Source organism: Salmo salar, chromosome 25, assembly GCF_965601325.2.
Source record: "Salmo salar chromosome 25, fSalSal1, whole genome shotgun sequence".
Taxonomy (NCBI): domain Eukaryota; kingdom Metazoa; phylum Chordata; class Actinopteri; order Salmoniformes; family Salmonidae; genus Salmo; species Salmo salar.
In genome coordinates this window covers 10,925,344-10,943,462 of record NC_138315.1, presented here as the reverse complement: position 1 = coordinate 10,943,462, position 18,119 = coordinate 10,925,344, and the positions used below count along the sequence as shown (strand labels likewise).

General features: G+C 43.1%; 1 protein-coding gene and 1 long non-coding RNA gene across 4 annotated transcripts in view; one reads left to right on the top strand and one right to left on the bottom strand.

Moving 5' to 3' along the window:
- The window catches only part of LOC106586127 (villin-1), a 33,498-nt gene extending 15,463 nt beyond the window's left edge, over window positions 1-18,035 (bottom strand). Inside the window, exons 1-5 of one of the 3 annotated variants that reach the window (XM_014173018.3) lie at window positions 17,362-18,035; window positions 7,950-8,058; window positions 7,460-7,534; window positions 7,148-7,344; window positions 2,017-2,125 (exon numbers count right to left, since the gene is read on the bottom strand). In XM_014173018.3, the coding sequence (XP_014028493.2) occupies window positions 2,017-2,125; window positions 7,148-7,344; window positions 7,460-7,534; window positions 7,950-8,030 (462 nt within the window). In that variant the 5' untranslated portion in view covers window positions 8,031-8,058; window positions 17,362-18,035. Of the gene's footprint in view, window positions 1-2,016; window positions 2,126-7,147; window positions 7,345-7,459; window positions 7,535-7,949; window positions 8,059-17,146 lie in introns of all 3 variants that reach the window. The other 2 variants (XM_014173019.3, XM_014173021.3) reach the window with 2 other exon arrangements.
- LOC106586128 (uncharacterized) lies at window positions 14,333-15,105 on the top strand. The gene is made up of 3 exons (XR_001324134.3): window positions 14,333-14,498; window positions 14,759-14,832; window positions 14,941-15,105. It is a non-coding gene; the product is annotated as an uncharacterized LOC106586128 (long non-coding RNA).
- Window positions 18,036-18,119: the final 84 nt, after the last annotated feature.

The following is an 18,119-nucleotide window of genomic DNA, read 5'->3' as shown; positions in this document are numbered from 1 at the left end:
GCTGCGCCTTGGTCTACCTTTAACGACGGACGTTACACTAACATAAGTTATCAAGAAAGGAAATATATACAGTGCATTCAGAAAGTATTCAGAACCCCTACACAATACCCCATAATGGCAAAGCAAAAACAGGTTTTTCGAAATTACAAATCTGAAATGCCTTATTTGCGTAAGTAATTCTGATTTTGAAAGGAACACATCTGTCTATATAAGGTCCCACAGTTGACAGGGCACGTTAGAGCAAAAACCAAGCCATGAGGTCGAAGGAATTGTCCGTAGAGCTCTGAGACAGGATTGTGTCGAGGTACAGATCTGAGGAAGGGTACCAAAAATGGTCTGTCTCATTGAAGATCCCCAAGAACACAGTGGCCTTCACCATTTTTAAAAGTAAGAAGTTTGGAACCACCTAGACTCTTCCTAGAGCTGGCTGCCCGGCCAAACTGAGCAATCTGGAGAGAAGGGCCTTGGTCAGGGAGGTGACAAAGAACCCAATGGACACTCTGACCAGGCTCCAGAGTTCCTCTGTGGAGATGGGAGAACCTTCCAGGAGGACAACCATCTCTGCAGCAGTCAATCAGACCTTTATGGTAGAGTGGCCAGACAGAAGCCACTCTTCAGTAAAAGGCAAATGACAGCCCGCTTGGAGCAAAAAGGCACCTAAAGACTCTCAGACCATGAGAAACAAGATTCTCTGGTCTGATGAATGCCAAGTGCCACGTCAGGAGGAAACCTTACACCATCCCAGCGGTAAAGCATGGTGGTGGCAGTATCATGCTGTGGGGATGTTTTTCAGCGACAAAGACAGGGAGACTAGTCAGGATCGAGGGAAAGATGAACGGAGCAAAGTATAGAGAGATCCTTGATGAAAAACTGCTCAGGACCTCAGACTGGGGTGAAGATTCTTCAAACAGGACAACGACCCTAAGCACACAACCAAGATAACGCAGGAGTGGCTTTGGGACAAGTCTCTGAATATCCTTGAGTGGCCCAGCCAGAACCTGGACTTTAACCCCATCGAACATCTCTGGAGGGACCTGAAAATAGCTGTGCTATCGACACTCCCCATCCAATCTGACAGAGCTTGAGAGGATCTGCAGAGAAGAATGGGAGAAACTCCCCAAATACAGGTATGCAAGCTTGGAGCGTCATACCCAAGAAGACCCAAGGCTGTAATCGCTGCCAAAGGTGCTTCAACATAGTATTCAGACCCTTCACTCTGTACTTATGTAAATGTTATAATTCAGTTCTAAAAACCTGTTTTTGCTTTGTCATCATGGGGTATTGTGTGTAGATTGATGAAGGGAAAAAAATGTTTTGACCATTTTAGAATAAGGCTGTAACGTATTCAAATGTGGAAAAGTCAAGGGAATATGTTCCGAATGCACTGTATATATATGCACATTTGTTTTACATAAAATTAGGCATAACGATTATGGCTCTAGATTTCAGGAAAAAGCTGTTTCAGGTGTTTGAAAAATGCTAAATTATTCAACCCCCCTCCTCCATCCTTACGTACTTTGTGTCGCTTCTAAAATAATAGGTGTATGACGCACCTGATTGATACTGTAGATTTTTAACAGTAAATTGCACTGATGTGTCGACCAACAATCTCTTTAAGGGTTAGAGATCTCTAAGGGTTAACAATTTTTCCTTATAAGACATTGTACTCAGCTTTCACAATTATAAGTACATTTACCTTGGGATGATCATAAAGACACATCAGTGTGATTTCTTGACAGTCTTTAAGTGTGATTATGCCAGTTGTAGAGGAGCTACACAGAGCCAGTCAGTGGCACAGCAAATGTGACTAATCATTTATGCACTTGAACCCAAGTGTTCCGCATCTCTTCTGAGGTGAGGTGTGGAGAGCTGTTTCTAGTCCAGTAGAATTGAAGAAGGCAATATAGTAAATGAAGAAAACATTAGTCAAGGGCAGAGCCGAGGCTGTGTGGAAGTAATATATTCCACTAGGGATATATTGGCTTGAGTTGGGGCTGCAGCTGTGAGCTTTCTCACCTCTCCAGCCACCACATGCTTCCTTCCCTTGACATGGAGCAGGCGGCGGATGTTGTAGGTGTTGGTCTCCACCTGCTTCATCCCAGACGCCACGCCGCCACTCTTGTAGCTGTGGAAAAACACGCACAAGGAGTGCTGTCAGATAATGGGCATCAATGATGGTTTGAAACCCCTTTTGATGTTATATGGAATTAATACCAGGATTATGGTCAATTTGAATTGATGTCAGTAAATTCTGGAAGTAAACTGAAATTCGAAATCAATAATTGAAAAATAGGCATATATTTTCAATGACTTCTTAATAGAATGGATAAATGGATAAACTATTTTACATTTTTTTAAATGTAAAATTCAACTCAATTCCTTAATTGACTGGCTTCAATTTAAATTGAACCCTGCTGAATACCATTACATATTAGGTACGTCAGCTTGCGTTCTGCGTCACTGTTTGGTTCTGAAGTTATTTATGTTGTGCTGTACCACTCTGACTCCACTCCACCCTACATACTCTTCTGCCTGACCACTATGCTTTTTTTCAGAAGCCAGAATGCAGAAGTGATGGTTGTGTTAAGTTCCTCACAGTGTTTATTTTTTATCCTGTCTGATGTAGTAACAAGATTAGATAAAGAAACACTACAAGAGGAAACGGCCTTTGCTGTAGAGGGAAGGGGGCTATATAATATCAATACAATCTACAGTAACTGCCAAGAATGCCAACATAAAGTTTCTTAAAAGGGTGTTTGGCCACCCACCACGAGCTGCCAGAACAGCTTCAATGCGCCTTGGCATAGATTCTACAAGTGTCTGGAACTCTATTGGAGGGAAGCGACATCATTCTGCCACGAGAAACTCTGTCTCAGGTGCTGCTCCAGAATCTCCCATAAGTGTTCACTTGGGTTGCGATCTGGTGACTGAGACACACACACCCTTTAAACCCCCTATGTTCATTTGAGACCCCTCTTTTAAAGGTGCTCCGGTACTTCTTGCAGTGCGGCAGCAGAGAGAACAGTCTATGACTGTAATACCTACATTAGCTCGTCTGGTAGGCTTGTGCAATTGGGCAGCTTGCGGCTGGGCATCCTTTTGTAGTCTGTAATAGTTTGCAAGCACTGACATATCCGACGAGCGTGGGAGCTGGTGTAGTAGGATTCAATCTTAGTCTTGACGCTTTGCCTCTTTGATGATTTGTCTGACGGCATAGTGGGATTTCATATAAGTGTCCGGGTTAGAGTCCTGCTCCTTGAAAGCGGCAGCTCTACCCTTTAGCTTAGTGTGGATGTTACCTGTAATCCATGGCTTCTGGTTGGGGTATGTACGTACGGTCACTGTGGGGACAATGTCATCGATGCACTTCATGATGAAGCCGGTGACTGCTGTGTTATACTCCTCAATGCCATCCCGGAACAAAAAACAGTCCTGTAGCTTAGCATCTGCATCAGCTGACCACTTCCGTATTGAGCGAGTCACTGGTACTTCCTGCTTTAGTTTTTGCTTGTAAGCAGGAATCAGGAGGATAGAATTATGGTCAGATTTGTCAAATGGAGGGCGAGAGAAAGCTTTGTAAGCGTCTCTGTGTGTGGAGTAAAGGTGGTCTAGAGTTTTTTTTCCACCTGGTTGCACATGTAACATGCTGGTAGAAAATAGGCCAAACGGATTTCAGTTTTCCTGCATTAAAGTCCCAGACAACTAGGAGTGCCGCTTCTGGAGGAGCATTTTCTTGTTTGCTCATGGCTTTATACAGCTCGTTGAGTGCGGTCTTAGTGTCAGCATCGGTTTGTGGTGGTAAATAGACAGCTACGAAAAATATAGATGAAAACTCTCTTGGTAAATAATGTGGTCTACAGCTTATCATGAGATACTCCACCTCAGGTAAGCAAAACCTTAAGACTTCCTTAATATTTGATTTCGCACACCAGCTGTTATTGACAAATAGACACAGACTGCCACCCCTTGTATTACCGGAGGCAGCTGTTCTGTCTTGCTGATGCACAGAAAAACCAGCCAACTGTATATTATCCATGTAAGATATTGCAGTTTTTAATGTCCTGTTGGTAGGATAGTCTTGACCGGAGCTCATCCAGTTTATTCTCCAATGATTGCACGTTAGCCAATAGGACGGATGGTCCCCCGTATCGGCATCTTTTCTTCATGAGAATGAAGGGGATTTGGGCCTGGTCCGGTATCTGGAGTAAATCCTTTGCGTCTGACTCGTTAACCTCTCTGGGATATGTGGGACGCTAGCGCATTATGTTAGGTCAGTGCCTAGCCACAGAAAACCATACAGCCATTTTCCAAAGAAGGAGAGGTGTCACAAAAGACAGAAATAGCATTAAAACTAATCACTAACCTTTGATGATCTTCACTGGATGGCACTCCCAGGACTCCATGTTAGACAATAAATGTGTGTTTTGTTTGATAAAGTTCATCTTTATGTCCAAAAACCTCATTTGAAATTGGCGCGTTATGTTCAGAAATGCATTGTCTCAAAAAAGGTGAACGTGCCGAGAGCCACATCAAATTATAGAAATACTCATCATAAACATTGATGAAAGATACAATTGTTAAACAAACGATTAAAGATAAACTTCTTAATGCAACCGCTGTGTCAGATTTCAAAAAGGCTAATTTAATCTTTATGTCCAAATACCTTCTTTTTGTTCGCGTGTTTAGTCCAGTAATCCAAATGGACAAGGCGCGCTCACAAAGTCCCGACAAAAAGTCAAAAAAGTTTCATTATAGTTCGTAGAAACATGTCTTGACGATGTATATGATCAATCTTTAGGATGTTTTTATCATAAATCTTCAATAATATTCCAATCGGACAATTCCTTTGTCTTTAGAAAGGAAGGGGAATGGAGCTCGCGCTCACGGCCACGCACGATCAACAACTAAAGGCTTTCAGACCCCTGGTTGAAACAGCTCTTATTCGCTCCCCTTTCACAGTAGATGCCTGAAACAACGTTCTAAAGACTGTTGACATCTAGTGGAAGCCTTAGGAAGTGCAATCTGACCCCATAGACACAGTATATTGGATAGGCAATCACTTAAAAAAAACTACAAACCTCAGATTTCCCACTTCCTGGTTGGATTTTTCTCAGGTTTTTGCCTGCCATATGAGTTCTGTTATACTCACAGACATTATTTTAACAGTTTTGGAAACTTTAGAGTGTTTTCTATCAAAATCTACTAATTATATGCATATTCTAGCTTCTGGGCCTGAGTAGCAGGAAATTTACTCTGGGCACCTTACTCATCCAAGCTACTCAGTACTGCCCCCGTTCCCAAAGAAGTTAAAGAAAAAATCTTTGTCCATTTCGAGGTGAGTAATCGCTGTTCTATTACCCAGAAGCTGTTTTTGTCATAAGAGATGGTGGCAGAAACATTATGTACAAAATAAGTTACAAACAACGCAAAAAACCCACACAAAATAGCACAATTGGTTAGGAGCCCGTAAAACAGCAGCCATCTCTTTGCGCACTAGTGATGAAGTCAATCTCTCGTCCACTTTGAGCCATGAGAGATTGACATGCATATCATTAATGTTAACTCTTCGTGTACATTTAAGGGCCAGCCATGCTGCCCTGTTCTGATCCAATTGTAATGTTCCTAAGTCCCTCTTTGTGGCACCTGATTACACGACTGAACAGTAGTCCAGGTGCAACAAAACTAGGGCCTGTAGGACCTGCCCTGTTGATAGTGTTTAGAATGAGGAGTAGCGCTTTATTATGGACAGACTTCTACCCATCTTAGCTACTGTTGTATGAACATGTTTGACCATGACATTTTACAAGAAAAGTGTTACTCCAAGCAGTTTAGTCACCTCAACTTGCTCAATTTCCACATGATTCATTACAAGATTTAGTTGAGGTTTAGGGTTTAATGACTGATTTGTCCCAAATACGATGCTTTTAGTTTTTGAAATATTTAGGACTAACGTATTCCTTGCCACCAATTGTAAAACTAACTGCAGCTCTTTTGTTAAATGTTGCAGTCAGTTCAGTCGCTGTAGTAACTGACGTGTATAGTGTTAAGTCATCTGCATACATAGACACACTGGCTTTACTCAAAGCCAGCTGTATGTCGTAAGTAAAGATTGAATAAGGTAAGGGGCCTAGATAGTTGCCCTGGGGAATTCCTGATTCTACCTGGATTATGTTATAAATCTGAAATGTGTCCTCCTTAAGATTTGCTCACAGCAGTGAGGACGAAAGCAGTATCTTTGCACATACAGTTGGTAGCAGCATCGCTGATGTTGGTAGCTATACAATGTAGTTCCAGCCAGGTCAGGTTGCAGGGGAAAAGCGCAGGGAATACAGCAACAATAACCGTGGGACAAGGGCTAACTGTGTCACATACTGTGTTCAAGCTGTTTGTGGAAAACCCTGCTAGTTTGACACTGATAGCTCCCAGCTAGGCTCGTAGCTAGCTTCGGCAATCCCGGGACAGATGGAAGTGGTCACAAAATCAAAAAGTATATAAATTTAACTTTGCAAGGAAACACTGTCACAACTTTACACAAACAATAAACCGAGGTCTCTCGTTCAGTGTTCAATATACGTCACACTCTGATGACGTGTTGTAACGGGCGTCGTAAGGATTGGACCAAGGTGCAGCGGGAACGTGTATACTCATCTTCTTTATTAAATCAAAAGGAAAAAGAAACAAATCGCGTATACAAAACAACGACCGACACTAAACAGTCCTGTCAGGTGCACAGACACAAAACAGGAAACAACTACCCACAAATCCCATTACAAAAACACCCCTATACATAGGACCTTCAATCAGAGGCAACGAGGAACAGATGCCTCCAATTGAAGGTCAATCCAATGAACTAAACATAGACTAGATTGAACATAGAAGTACACTAACAGACCAAAAAAAAACAGAACACAATAAAAGAAACACCCCTCTTACATAAGTACATAGTCCAACAAACCCCGAACCACATAAAACAAACACCCCCTGCCACATCCTGACCAAACTACAATAACAAATAACCCCTTTACTGGTCAGGACGTGACACGTGTGAATAATGAGTTGAAGGAACTGAAGTTGTTTGTCTATAAATAGTTTGACATTACATATTATCCATACAGTAGGCAGGTGTAGTTTGTTGTACATCACTCACATGATGCCCTTTTTGAAGTATCCACGAAAGGTGTCGCTCTCATAGCCCTGCGCCTCACGGTGCTGCACAGCCATGCCTCCCAGGTGCTCGTCCATCATGGTGGTGTAGATGGCCGCCGCCCCCTGCTCGTCATGGGAGGTGGCCTTTCCCAGCCAATAGTGGAGGTCGTAGGTGAACGAGCTGCGCATCTTATTGGTCTACGGGATCAGACAGAAATATGTTACTGGGATGCCATTGTGTATTTTGTCTGTAAAGGCCACTTTTTTGGAGTAGTTTTGAATACACATACATAATGCTACATTGATTACTTACATATAGAACGACATAGCTGTCACCTTCATAGAATTGTCCATATGCTTTAGAAGGGAAGGGCACCATCTCCATGTCCTGACCAATAAGGAAACAAGTTCAATAGCATTTAATGTCCTTGTGTGAAAAAGTTTAGATTAAGAGCCTAACTTTGAATGGCATTTACATGTTAGACGTTTCTTCTGCTATCATATTCATTACACACTCTTATAAAAAAAGGGTTCCAAAAGGGTTCTTCGGCCCTCCCCATAGGAGAACCCTTTTTGGTTCCAGGTATAACCCTTTTGGGTTCCATGTAGAATCCTCTGTGGAAAGGGTTCTACATGGAACCCATAAGGGTTCTTCCTGGAACCAAAAGGGTTATACATGGAACCAAAAAAGGGTTCTTCAAAGAGTTCTCTTATGGGACAGCCAAATAATTATTTTAGGTTCTAGGTAGCATCTTTTTTTTCTAAGAGTGTAGTGATAAAATAAATATGTTCTGGTGTCTCACCTCTATCCTCCATATCTGCAGCCCTGGCGTGGTTTTATTCAGGAGTTTTGCAACTTGGGTTTTGACCTGCATTTGTGGCATGGTGCCAGATTCAGTTTAGATAAGATACCTAGAAGGAAGGGGGGGGGGGGGGGGTCATTGTGTGGTTCACTATGTCTTAATGGAACTAGCTAACCTTAATATATTCTGTTGTATACACATTCAATAGTATTCCATACCATGACACAGAGAATTTAGAATACTGAAAACCTTAAAACCTCATCAAAACATACAAACTCTATAAACTCTACTATTTCTTTGCATTACCTGGCTCCGCTACCTTGTATGACTTACTAAGGGGAGGAGTTGACCCTTATATATTTGAGTTGATCATTTGCTGAGTCAATGATGTCACCTTTGTAGATTATTTCATTTTCTGTCTCAGGTCACAGAATGGCAATGGGAGTATACTGTTCAAGAGTATCTCACTATGTGCTCATTGCACTGGCAAAATCAGGGTGGGACCCTCCTCGAAAGAACCACTTATTTTGAAGAAACCATTGCAGGAGAATTGTAAACAGTTGGCCACAATGAAGGAAGTGAAAGCCTCACTACCGCCCAAATGTTACCACATCCTTGAACACATACAGCCGTCTCCAATTTCCTGAGTGCCAAAACACATGGTGCCTTACTACAGTGTCTATAATGGTTATACTGCTATGGTCTCATGGCTTATTTGACTAATTATAATCTCTCAAAACTGAAAATGCTGGAATGACACATTTATGTTTTGTCATTTAGTTGGTACATTTTGTTGCGACCCGAAGCCAAGTTCTTATGACAGCCAAGTTCTTCTCTATGAATCTAAGAGAGAGATGGAGAACAATGACCTTATCAAGGCTTTAAACCTTTAGGACCGGTATCACAGACAGAGTAGGCTAAACCGAATTTCTGTTAACCATGAAGTAAACTCTTGCGTAATTTGGTCATCTGCACACAATCTGATCACAGGACATTAGGCTAAGCCTAGTCCTGAACAAAAAAAATATTTTAATAGAAATTCGGCACAGAGCATGTATTTTTGTCCTGGACTAGCCTATGTTTAATCTGTTTTTAAATGTCCACTGCGAAAAGCCTTGAGTTGAATATCAGATAGATATAATCCCCAACAACATATAGGAACAAAACGTCCACATAACAGGACTACTATCCCACACTTCTTTGGACACTGTGTTAACAAACCTCCAGATGAGCTTCAATGCCATACAACTCTCCTTCTGTGGCCTCCAACTGCTCTTAAATGCAAGTAAAACTAAATGCATGCTCTTCAACCGATCGCTGCCCACACCTGCCCGCCAGTCCAGCATCACTACTCTGGACGGTTCTGACTTAGAATATGTGGACAACTACAAATACCTGGGTGTCTGGTTAGACTGTAAACTCTCCTTCCAGACTCACATTAAGCATCTCCAATCCAAAATGAAATCTAGAATCAGCTTCCTATTTTGCAACAAAGCCTCCTTCACTCGTACTGCCAAACATACCCTCGTAAAACTGACTATCCTACCGATCCTTGACTTCGGCGATGTCATTTACAAAAATAGCCTCTAACACTCTACTCAACAAATTGGAGGCAGTCTATCACACAGCCACCCAACTACCTCATCCCCATATTGTTATATTTTTTTTGCTCCTTTGCACCCCAGTATCTCTACTTGCACATTCATCTTCTGCACATCTATCACTCCAGTGTTTAATTGCTAAATGGTAATTATTTCGCCATTATGGCCTATTTATTGCCTTACCTCCCTAATCTTTCTTCATTCGCACAGACTTTTCTATTGTCTTATTGACTGCGCATTTGTTTATTCCATGTGTAACTGTGTTTGTGTCGCACTGCGATCTTCAGTTTCTTGGACATTTCTTGCATGGAATAGCCTTCATTTCTCTGAACAAAAATAGACTGACGAGTTTCAGAAGAAAGTTCTTTGTTTCTGGCCATTTTGAGCCTGTAATCGAACCCACAAATGATGCTCCAGATACCCAACTAGTCTAAAGAAGGCCAGTTTTATTGCTTCTTTAATCAGGACAACCGTTTTCAGCTGTGCTAACATAATTGCAGAAGGGTTTTCTAATGATCCTTTTAAGTCTTTTAAAAACGATAAACTTGGATTAGCTAACACAACGTGCCATTGGAACACAGGAGTGATATAGATACTCCATAAAAAAAAAATTCTGCCACTTACAACAGTAACAATGTCTACACTGTATTCCTGATCAATTTTATGTTATTTTAATGGACCAAAAATCGTGTATCTAATACAGCAAAACCATGTCACGGCATGAAGACTTTCACCATTGGTGCCCAAAATCTAAAGCGATCCATCCTTTTTCAATGCGTCAAGCTGAAGTATTGGACAGTCATTTAAATGTCTGTCTCCTATGACCAATACATTTGCAGGTTGAAACTTTCACTACTTTACCCGATACCAGCATCTAACACAGGTCAGCTTTCCTTAGCCTACCTCTCCAAGGCTCCTGTAACGAGGGTCGTATAAACGGGACCAAGGCACAGCGTGTAGAGTGCTCATATTTACTTTTAATGAATATACTTAACAAAACGACCGATAACAGTTCCGTCAGGTGAACTACACTAAACTACCCACAAAACCCAGGAAGAAAAACCCCTACTTAAATATGATCTCCAACTAGAGGCAATGAGGTTCATTTGCCTTTAAATTAGCGATCAACCCAAACAATCTCAACATAGAACTCTACAACTTAAACATAGAAATATAAAACATATAAAACCCCAAAACACCCCCTGTCACACCCTGACCAACTCTACTATAGAAAATTACATCTTACTAGGGTCAGGACGTGACAGTCCCCCCCCCCCCCCCCCCCCCCAAAGGTGCAGACTCCAAATGCAACAAAAAAACACAAAACAAAAGGGAGGGTAGGGAGGGTGACAACAGTCTATGGCGGCTCATACGCAACACCCAGAACCTTCCTCTTCTCCCGATCCTCCAGCAACGGAGGTGGCTCTGGCTCATGGCGAAACCTCCATTCCGCCCATAGATTCCTCTGCTTCTGTAACATAAGCCTGTAGATCATTATTGGAGGAATCGGATTGTCGATCCTTACCGGAATCACTGTGCTGTAGACCACTACTGGAGGTTCTGACCTCCAAGCCGCCGCTGGAGGATCTGGACTAGGGATGCGCACTGGAGGTCCGATGCGTGGGACTGGCATAGGTGGCGCCAGACTGGTAACACGCACCTCAGGTCGAGTGCGGGGAGCAGGAACCGGTCTCACCGGACTGGGGAGACGCACTAAGGGCCGAGTAATCACAGCAGGCACTGGCTGTACCGGGTTATGGCTGCGCACTGAAAGGAGAGTGCGAGGAGCAGGCACAGAACGTACTGGACTATGGAGGCGCACTGGAGGGAGAGTGCGAGGAGCAGGCATAGGACATACCGGGCTGTTGAGACTTACTGGAGACCTGGTGTGTATCGCCGGTATCACTTGTTCCGGATCTTCCACACACTTCTCAGGTTGAGTACGGGGAGCTGACTCAGGTGGCATCAAACTTGTGCGTCCTCCACCAACTCAATAGTTCTCCCATTTCTCCCTTCTCCCTCTTCTCCCAGATTGGCTCTGGTTTGCTCCTCTGGTTTGCTCCTCGGCTCCGCCGACTGCTCCATGTGCCCACCCCAAAAATTATTATTTGGGTTTTTGTAGCCTCTCGTGCTTCCCAGGTAGGCTCCGATAACGCTCGATTACCTGGCCCCAAGTCCAGTCTCTCCTCTCAATCCACTCCTGATGTGACCAGGTGTCCATCTTCTCCCGAGCACACTGCTTGATCCAGTTGTGGTGGGTAGTTCTGTAACGAGGGTCGTATAAAGGGGACCAAGGCACAGCATGTAGAGTGCTCATATTTACTTTTAATGGATATACTTTTTAACAAAACGACCAACAACAGTTCTGTCAGGTGAACTACACTAAACAGCAAATAACTACCCACAAAACCCAGGAAGAACAACTCCTACTTAAATATGATCTCTAATTAGAGGCAATGAGGTTCAGCTGCCTCCAATTAGAGATCAACCCAAACAATCTCAACATAGAAATAGAAAAACTAGAACTTAAACATAGAAATATAAAACATAGAAAACCCCAAAACACCCCCTGTCACGCCCTGATCAACTCTACTATAGAAAATGACATCTTACTAGGGTCAGGACGTGACATCTCCACAGTTACCAAGTCAACATTTCACCTTAATTGTCTACATCAAGACAGAGCCTGTTCAACATAAACCCTCTTTTGCTACATCATATCTTCGTGGAAACAAACAGAAACCGACCAATAGCTTGGTACGTTGTACAAAAGATTCACCTAATGTGGTGGAACCAGGATTGGAGAGGAAAGGGTGAGAGATGTCAGGATCTAGCAGGATCTTACCACCCCGTTTACAGCTCCTGAATTTTGCCCTCTCTCTCTCTCTAACACACACACACACACACACACACACACACACACACACACACACACACACACACACACACACACACACACACACACACACACACACACACACACACACACACACACACACACACACACACACACTTGATTGTCCATTACCTCAGTGACCATATATGGCAAGCAGAGGTGATATGCATACAGGTGTGTGTACCTTCTCTCATCTAGTGCCGAGCGACCTTGTTCCTATAAATAAGTGTTTAGTCCATCGCTGTCTCATTGTGTTTGTCCTTCTCATCAGTAGTGACTCATATTTACTTGTGGTCATCCCTCCCCTCCCTGCCCTTGTTGTTTGTTTGCTGTTGAATATAAATCTAGAGGAACACTTTATTTTAGGCTAAAGAAAATTACCAGGTATTTCTATGGAAATTATTGTTAATTGCACAGTAATGACTTGTGTGTTACATGTTTATTTTTTTTTCTCAAACAATTGTGTTAAATTCTTTGAAGAAAGTACTGGAATGTACAGAACACAATTTCCCAATGAATACCATGAAAGCTAGATGTATTGTGTTTGAGTTAGCTTTGGTCATCAATTAGTTTCAAACTGAACGTGTTGTATCAGTGAAGTTCCCATTCAATAATAATGGAGTTGCATGGTGATTTTGAATTTGTTGTGAGTATGGGTTGTTTCTGTGTATTATTGGTCTGTCTGTGGGTTTGGTCAGTAAAGGGAAGCACAATTAATCAATACGGCCCGAGGGGGTGTGGTATATGGTCAATATACCATGGCTAAGGGCTGTTCTTACGTACAACGTAACGCGGAGTGCCTGGATACAGCCCTTAGCCGTGGTATATTGGCCATATAACACAAACCCCCAAGGTGCCTTATTGCTATTATAAACGGCTTACTTATGTAATTAGAACAGTAAAAATAAATGTATTGTCATACCCGTTGTATATGGTCTGATTTACCACAGCTGTCAACCAATCAGTATTCAGGGCTCGAACCACCCAGTTTATGATGCAGATAATACAGTGTGTGTTATTTGTTTTTCATTGGTTGTATTATGGTTTTCTGTAAGTTATACACTCTTAGAAAAAAAGGTTGTTTGGGGTTCTATATAGAACCTTTTGGTTTTTGGATGAGATTAAGGAACCCTTTACTAAAAAAGGTTATATATATATATATATATACACTGAACAAAAATATAAACGCAACATGCAACAATTTCAAAGATTTTACTGAGTTACAGTTCATAGAAGAAAATCAGTCAATTGAAATTAATTCATTAGGCCCTAATCTATGGATTTCACATGACTGGGAAGAGGAGCAGCCATGTGTGGGCCTGGGAGGGCATAGGGTCACCCACTTGGGAGCCAGGCCCACCCAAAGGGGAGCCAGGCCCAGCCAATCAGAATGAGTTTTTCCACACAAAAGGACTTTATTAAAGACAGAAATCCCCCCCCACCGTCAGACGATCCCACAGGTGAAGAAGCCAGATGTGGAGGTCCTGGGCTGGAGTGGTTACACGTGGTCTGCGGTTGTGAGGCCGGTTGGATGTACTGCCAAATTCTCTAAAATGACAGTGGCTTATGGTAGAGAAATTGACTTTCAATTCTCTGTTCGACATTCCTGCAGTCAGCATGCCAATTGCACGCTCCAACAAAACTTGAGACATCTGTGGCATAGTGTTGTGTGACAAAACTGCACATTTTAGAGTGGCCTTTTATTGTCCCCAACACAAGGTGCACCTGTGTTATGATCATGCTGTTTAATCAGCTTCTAGATATGCTACATCTGTCAGGTGGATGGATTATCTTGGCAAAGGAGAAATGCTCACTAACAGGGATGTAAACAAATTTGTGCCCAAAATTTGAGAGAAATAAGCTTTTTGTGCATATGGAATTTTTCTGGGAACTCAAAGGGGTTCTGTATAGAACCTTTTGGTCAATTAAAAATATAACTGCCTTTCCGATTCAAAAACCAACTGCCATTCCAGCATGAACATGCAAGAGGACAGTGGCTAAACCAACAGCAAGTAGCCTACCAATAAACACATTATTTTTCAATGTATTAAGGTAAGCAAAGTTGATTATTTAATTCAAATATATGAAGCCAAAATCATTTGATAAACTATAAGCTAGACAAAGTTAAACGTTATTACAATTTGAGCCTATTTGTAAGCTAGCTCGCTAATTTAGCTATATAAACCAAAAATCTAGGCTACTTTAATTAGCTACTCTTTCAAATAAACATAATTTTTTTAAATGGAATATGCCAAATAGAGCTACAGACCCAGCCTGACATTGGCAATTAGCTAATTGCTCATTTATTTCAGTATTTCAGTGTGGAGCCAGTTGAGGGGACTATGTTTAATGAAGCCATTAGAAGACTGTTGCTGACTGAGAGGAGGTATGTATAAATTATTTCTAATACATTATGTAAAATAAGTATCAGTGATTCAATAGCCTAGTTAAACATTACATTACTTTTAAAACACAATTTTTTGCTGTCTTGCAGTAGCCCAGAACTACCAGCGGCAGAAGATCTCTCTTTTGGCTGCTGCTGACAACAACTGCATGTACACTGAACAAAAATACAAATGCAACATGTAAAGTGTTGGTCCTATGTTTCATGAGCTGAAATAAAAGATCCCAGAAATGTTCCATACTCACAAAAAGCTTATTTCTCTCAAATGTTGTGCACAAATTTGTTTACATCCCTGTTAGTGAGCATTTCTTCTTTGCCAACATAATCCATCCACCTGACAGGTGTGGTAAGGAAGCTGATTAAACAGCATGATCAGTGGTCATGATCATGATCATGGTAAGCTGGTGGTTGAAGTTATCCCTCTAGTGGTGTGGGGGCTGTGCTTTGGCAAAGTGGGTGGGGTTATATCCTGCCTTTATGGCCCTGTCCGGGGGTATCGTCAGATGGGGCCACAGTGTCTCCCAACCCCTCCTGTCTCAGCCTCCAGTATTTATGCTGCAGTAGTTTATGTGTCGGGGGGCTAGGGTCAGTCTGTTATATCTGGAGTATTTCTCCTGTCTTTTCCGGTGTCCTGTGTGAATTTAAGTATGCTCTCTCTAATTTTTTTTCTTTCTCTCTCTCGGAGGACCTGAGCCCTAGGACCATGCCTCAGGACTACCTGGCCTGATGACTCCTTGCTGTCCCCAGTCCACCTGGCCGCTCCAGTTTCCACTGTTCTGCCTGCGGCTATGGAACCCTGACCTGTTCACCGGACGTGCTACCTATCCCAGACCTGCTTTTTTCAACTCTCTAGAGACAGCAGGAGCGGTAGAGATACTCTCAATGATCGGCTATGAAAAGCCAACTGACATTTACTCCTGAGGTGCTGACCTGTTGCACCCTTGACAACCACTGTGATTATTATTATTTGACCCTGCTGGTCATCTATGAACATTTGAACATCTTGGCCATGTTCTGTTATAATCTCCACCCGGCACAGCCAGAAGAGGACTGGCCACCCCTCATAGCCTGGTTCCTCTCTAGGTTTCTTCCTCGGTTCTGGCCTTTCTAGGGAGTTTTTGCTAGCCAACGTGCTTCTACACCTGCATTGCTTGCTGTTTGGGGTTTTAGGCTGGGTTTCTGTACAGCACTTTGAGATATCAACTGATGTAAGAAGGGCTTTATAAATACATTTGATTTGATCAGTGCACAGGTGCACCTTGTGCTGGGGGCAATAGGTAGATAAAAGGCTGCTCTAAAATGTGCAGTTCTATCAACCCTCCGGGTCTCCTGACCATAATCCAAAATCTGGTCTGAAATGCACAAATGATTAACCCTTACAGTTCCCCTCAGCTTTACGATGACCTGTAAATGTATACACACACGTCACACACACGCACACATGCACACACCACAACAAATTACAAACCCTAACCACCTACAGGCTAAGCATGATGTACAGTATGAACTACAGCTGAACCAAATATTGAATGAAGGCTATTATTCAAGCCTTCTTGTTATTATGGGGGCCCCTTCCCTCAGCCAACCACTCTCTTCTCTCCCTCCTTGTTCTTCGCTGGCCTCTCTGTCTGACCACTGTCCAGAAGATCGGACCACTATGGTCTGACTCTGTGTCATTTGGACCGGGTTGCCTCCGTTTCCCTGGGCCAAATGGATCTTCAAAGAACTTCACAAAGTTATTAAATGGACCATTAAAATTTGGCGAATGCTAAATGGGAGGTGCACTGCTACAGTAGGGAGCTGTTTGGTCCTCTAATGGGCCGGACTTTTGTTCCCCTGAAGTCATGCAACAACTCAACACAGGAGCCCCTCAGAAACGCTGCTGATTAGAGAAGAGGGACGGCATGGGAAAATTCAGAGCAAGACAGGTTACCAAAAGGTATCTATGGACAGCACTCAGACACACAGGCTACACATGATGTACAGACATGCACGTACACATGCATACACAGACAAACAGTAGGCTTTATACAGAGACACAGGAACATTGCAGGCAGCGCCATACGTATGGTGCACTTCCCCACAGCTTTGCAATGACCTGTGATTGCATACACACATCAGACAGATAGACAGACACACACACACAGTAGGCACATACAGAGACACAACATACAAACAATGCCAGTTGGGGCACACGAACAGTGCACACGTGTAAGCAGGCTCACAGAAACAGATACACTTATACATTCATACAAACGGACACACTAACACATTACACACAAACACATGCTCTCACCTGCTGACAGCTCTGAAGCCCTTAGGTGGAAAGTCAGCCCTAAGGATTTGACTCCAGGTCTCGTTTACTCACTAAACAACCTTCTCACTTTCCCATTGGTATCCAATCCACACTAAATCAAAGCCTGTTCCCACCGGCGTCGTGCACCACAACCCCCCTAGAAACACAAGGAAACAAACAAGGAGCATTCACCCATCAAACACTGCTTCACCTACCTCAGTCAGGTGGAGGGTTTGTGTGTCTCCTTGACAGCGTCAGTGCGTCAGGCTCTCTCTCACAATCTCTCTCTCTCTCTCTCTCTCTCTCTCCCTCCACCTGCTGCTTGTGTCTCGGTGAACTTCAGCCCCTTGTGTACAGCCACTCCCTCTGCCTCCTCCAACTCATTAACCAACCCCTTGGTGCTGTGGTGGTGGTGCCTGGAAGGAGATAAAGAGAGCCAGCACCTCGGAGCTGCCTGTATCCCCCGTTGAGTGGCTGCCACTGGGTGCTCCTTTCCTGGGGCTGGGCTGGCGGACCCTCACCCCCCTTCCGTGGCTCTGGGTGAATGATTAGTTCAGCTCCATGGCACTTCCTTTGTGAAAGTGCTACAGAGTGTCGAAGGCCCTGAGAGGAGGGGATAAGACCCAACCTCAATAATCACGCGTAGGAGACCCAGCTCCCCCCTGCCTCTCTCCCGAGTTCCCTCTCCTGTTCCCCCCGTCTCTAACACAATGGGTCGATCAGCTGGCAAGGCAAGGTTGCACAGGATTTTGAGCGCTTGGGAAGCTGCAGGTTGCAGAACTTTCTGTCTTGTGTAGATTTGAAAGTCAGGTATTTTCCTGACATCAAGCTTTGCATAATAGGAAGATGAGATTGTAGATTTGTTGATAATATGAATTTGAATATTATTAAAATGTAGGGGGAAAAAAAGAAGGGAAGCGCTGCTAGTGTACACAATAGTAGATCTTTGTAGATGCTCTGTCGTTGTGATGAC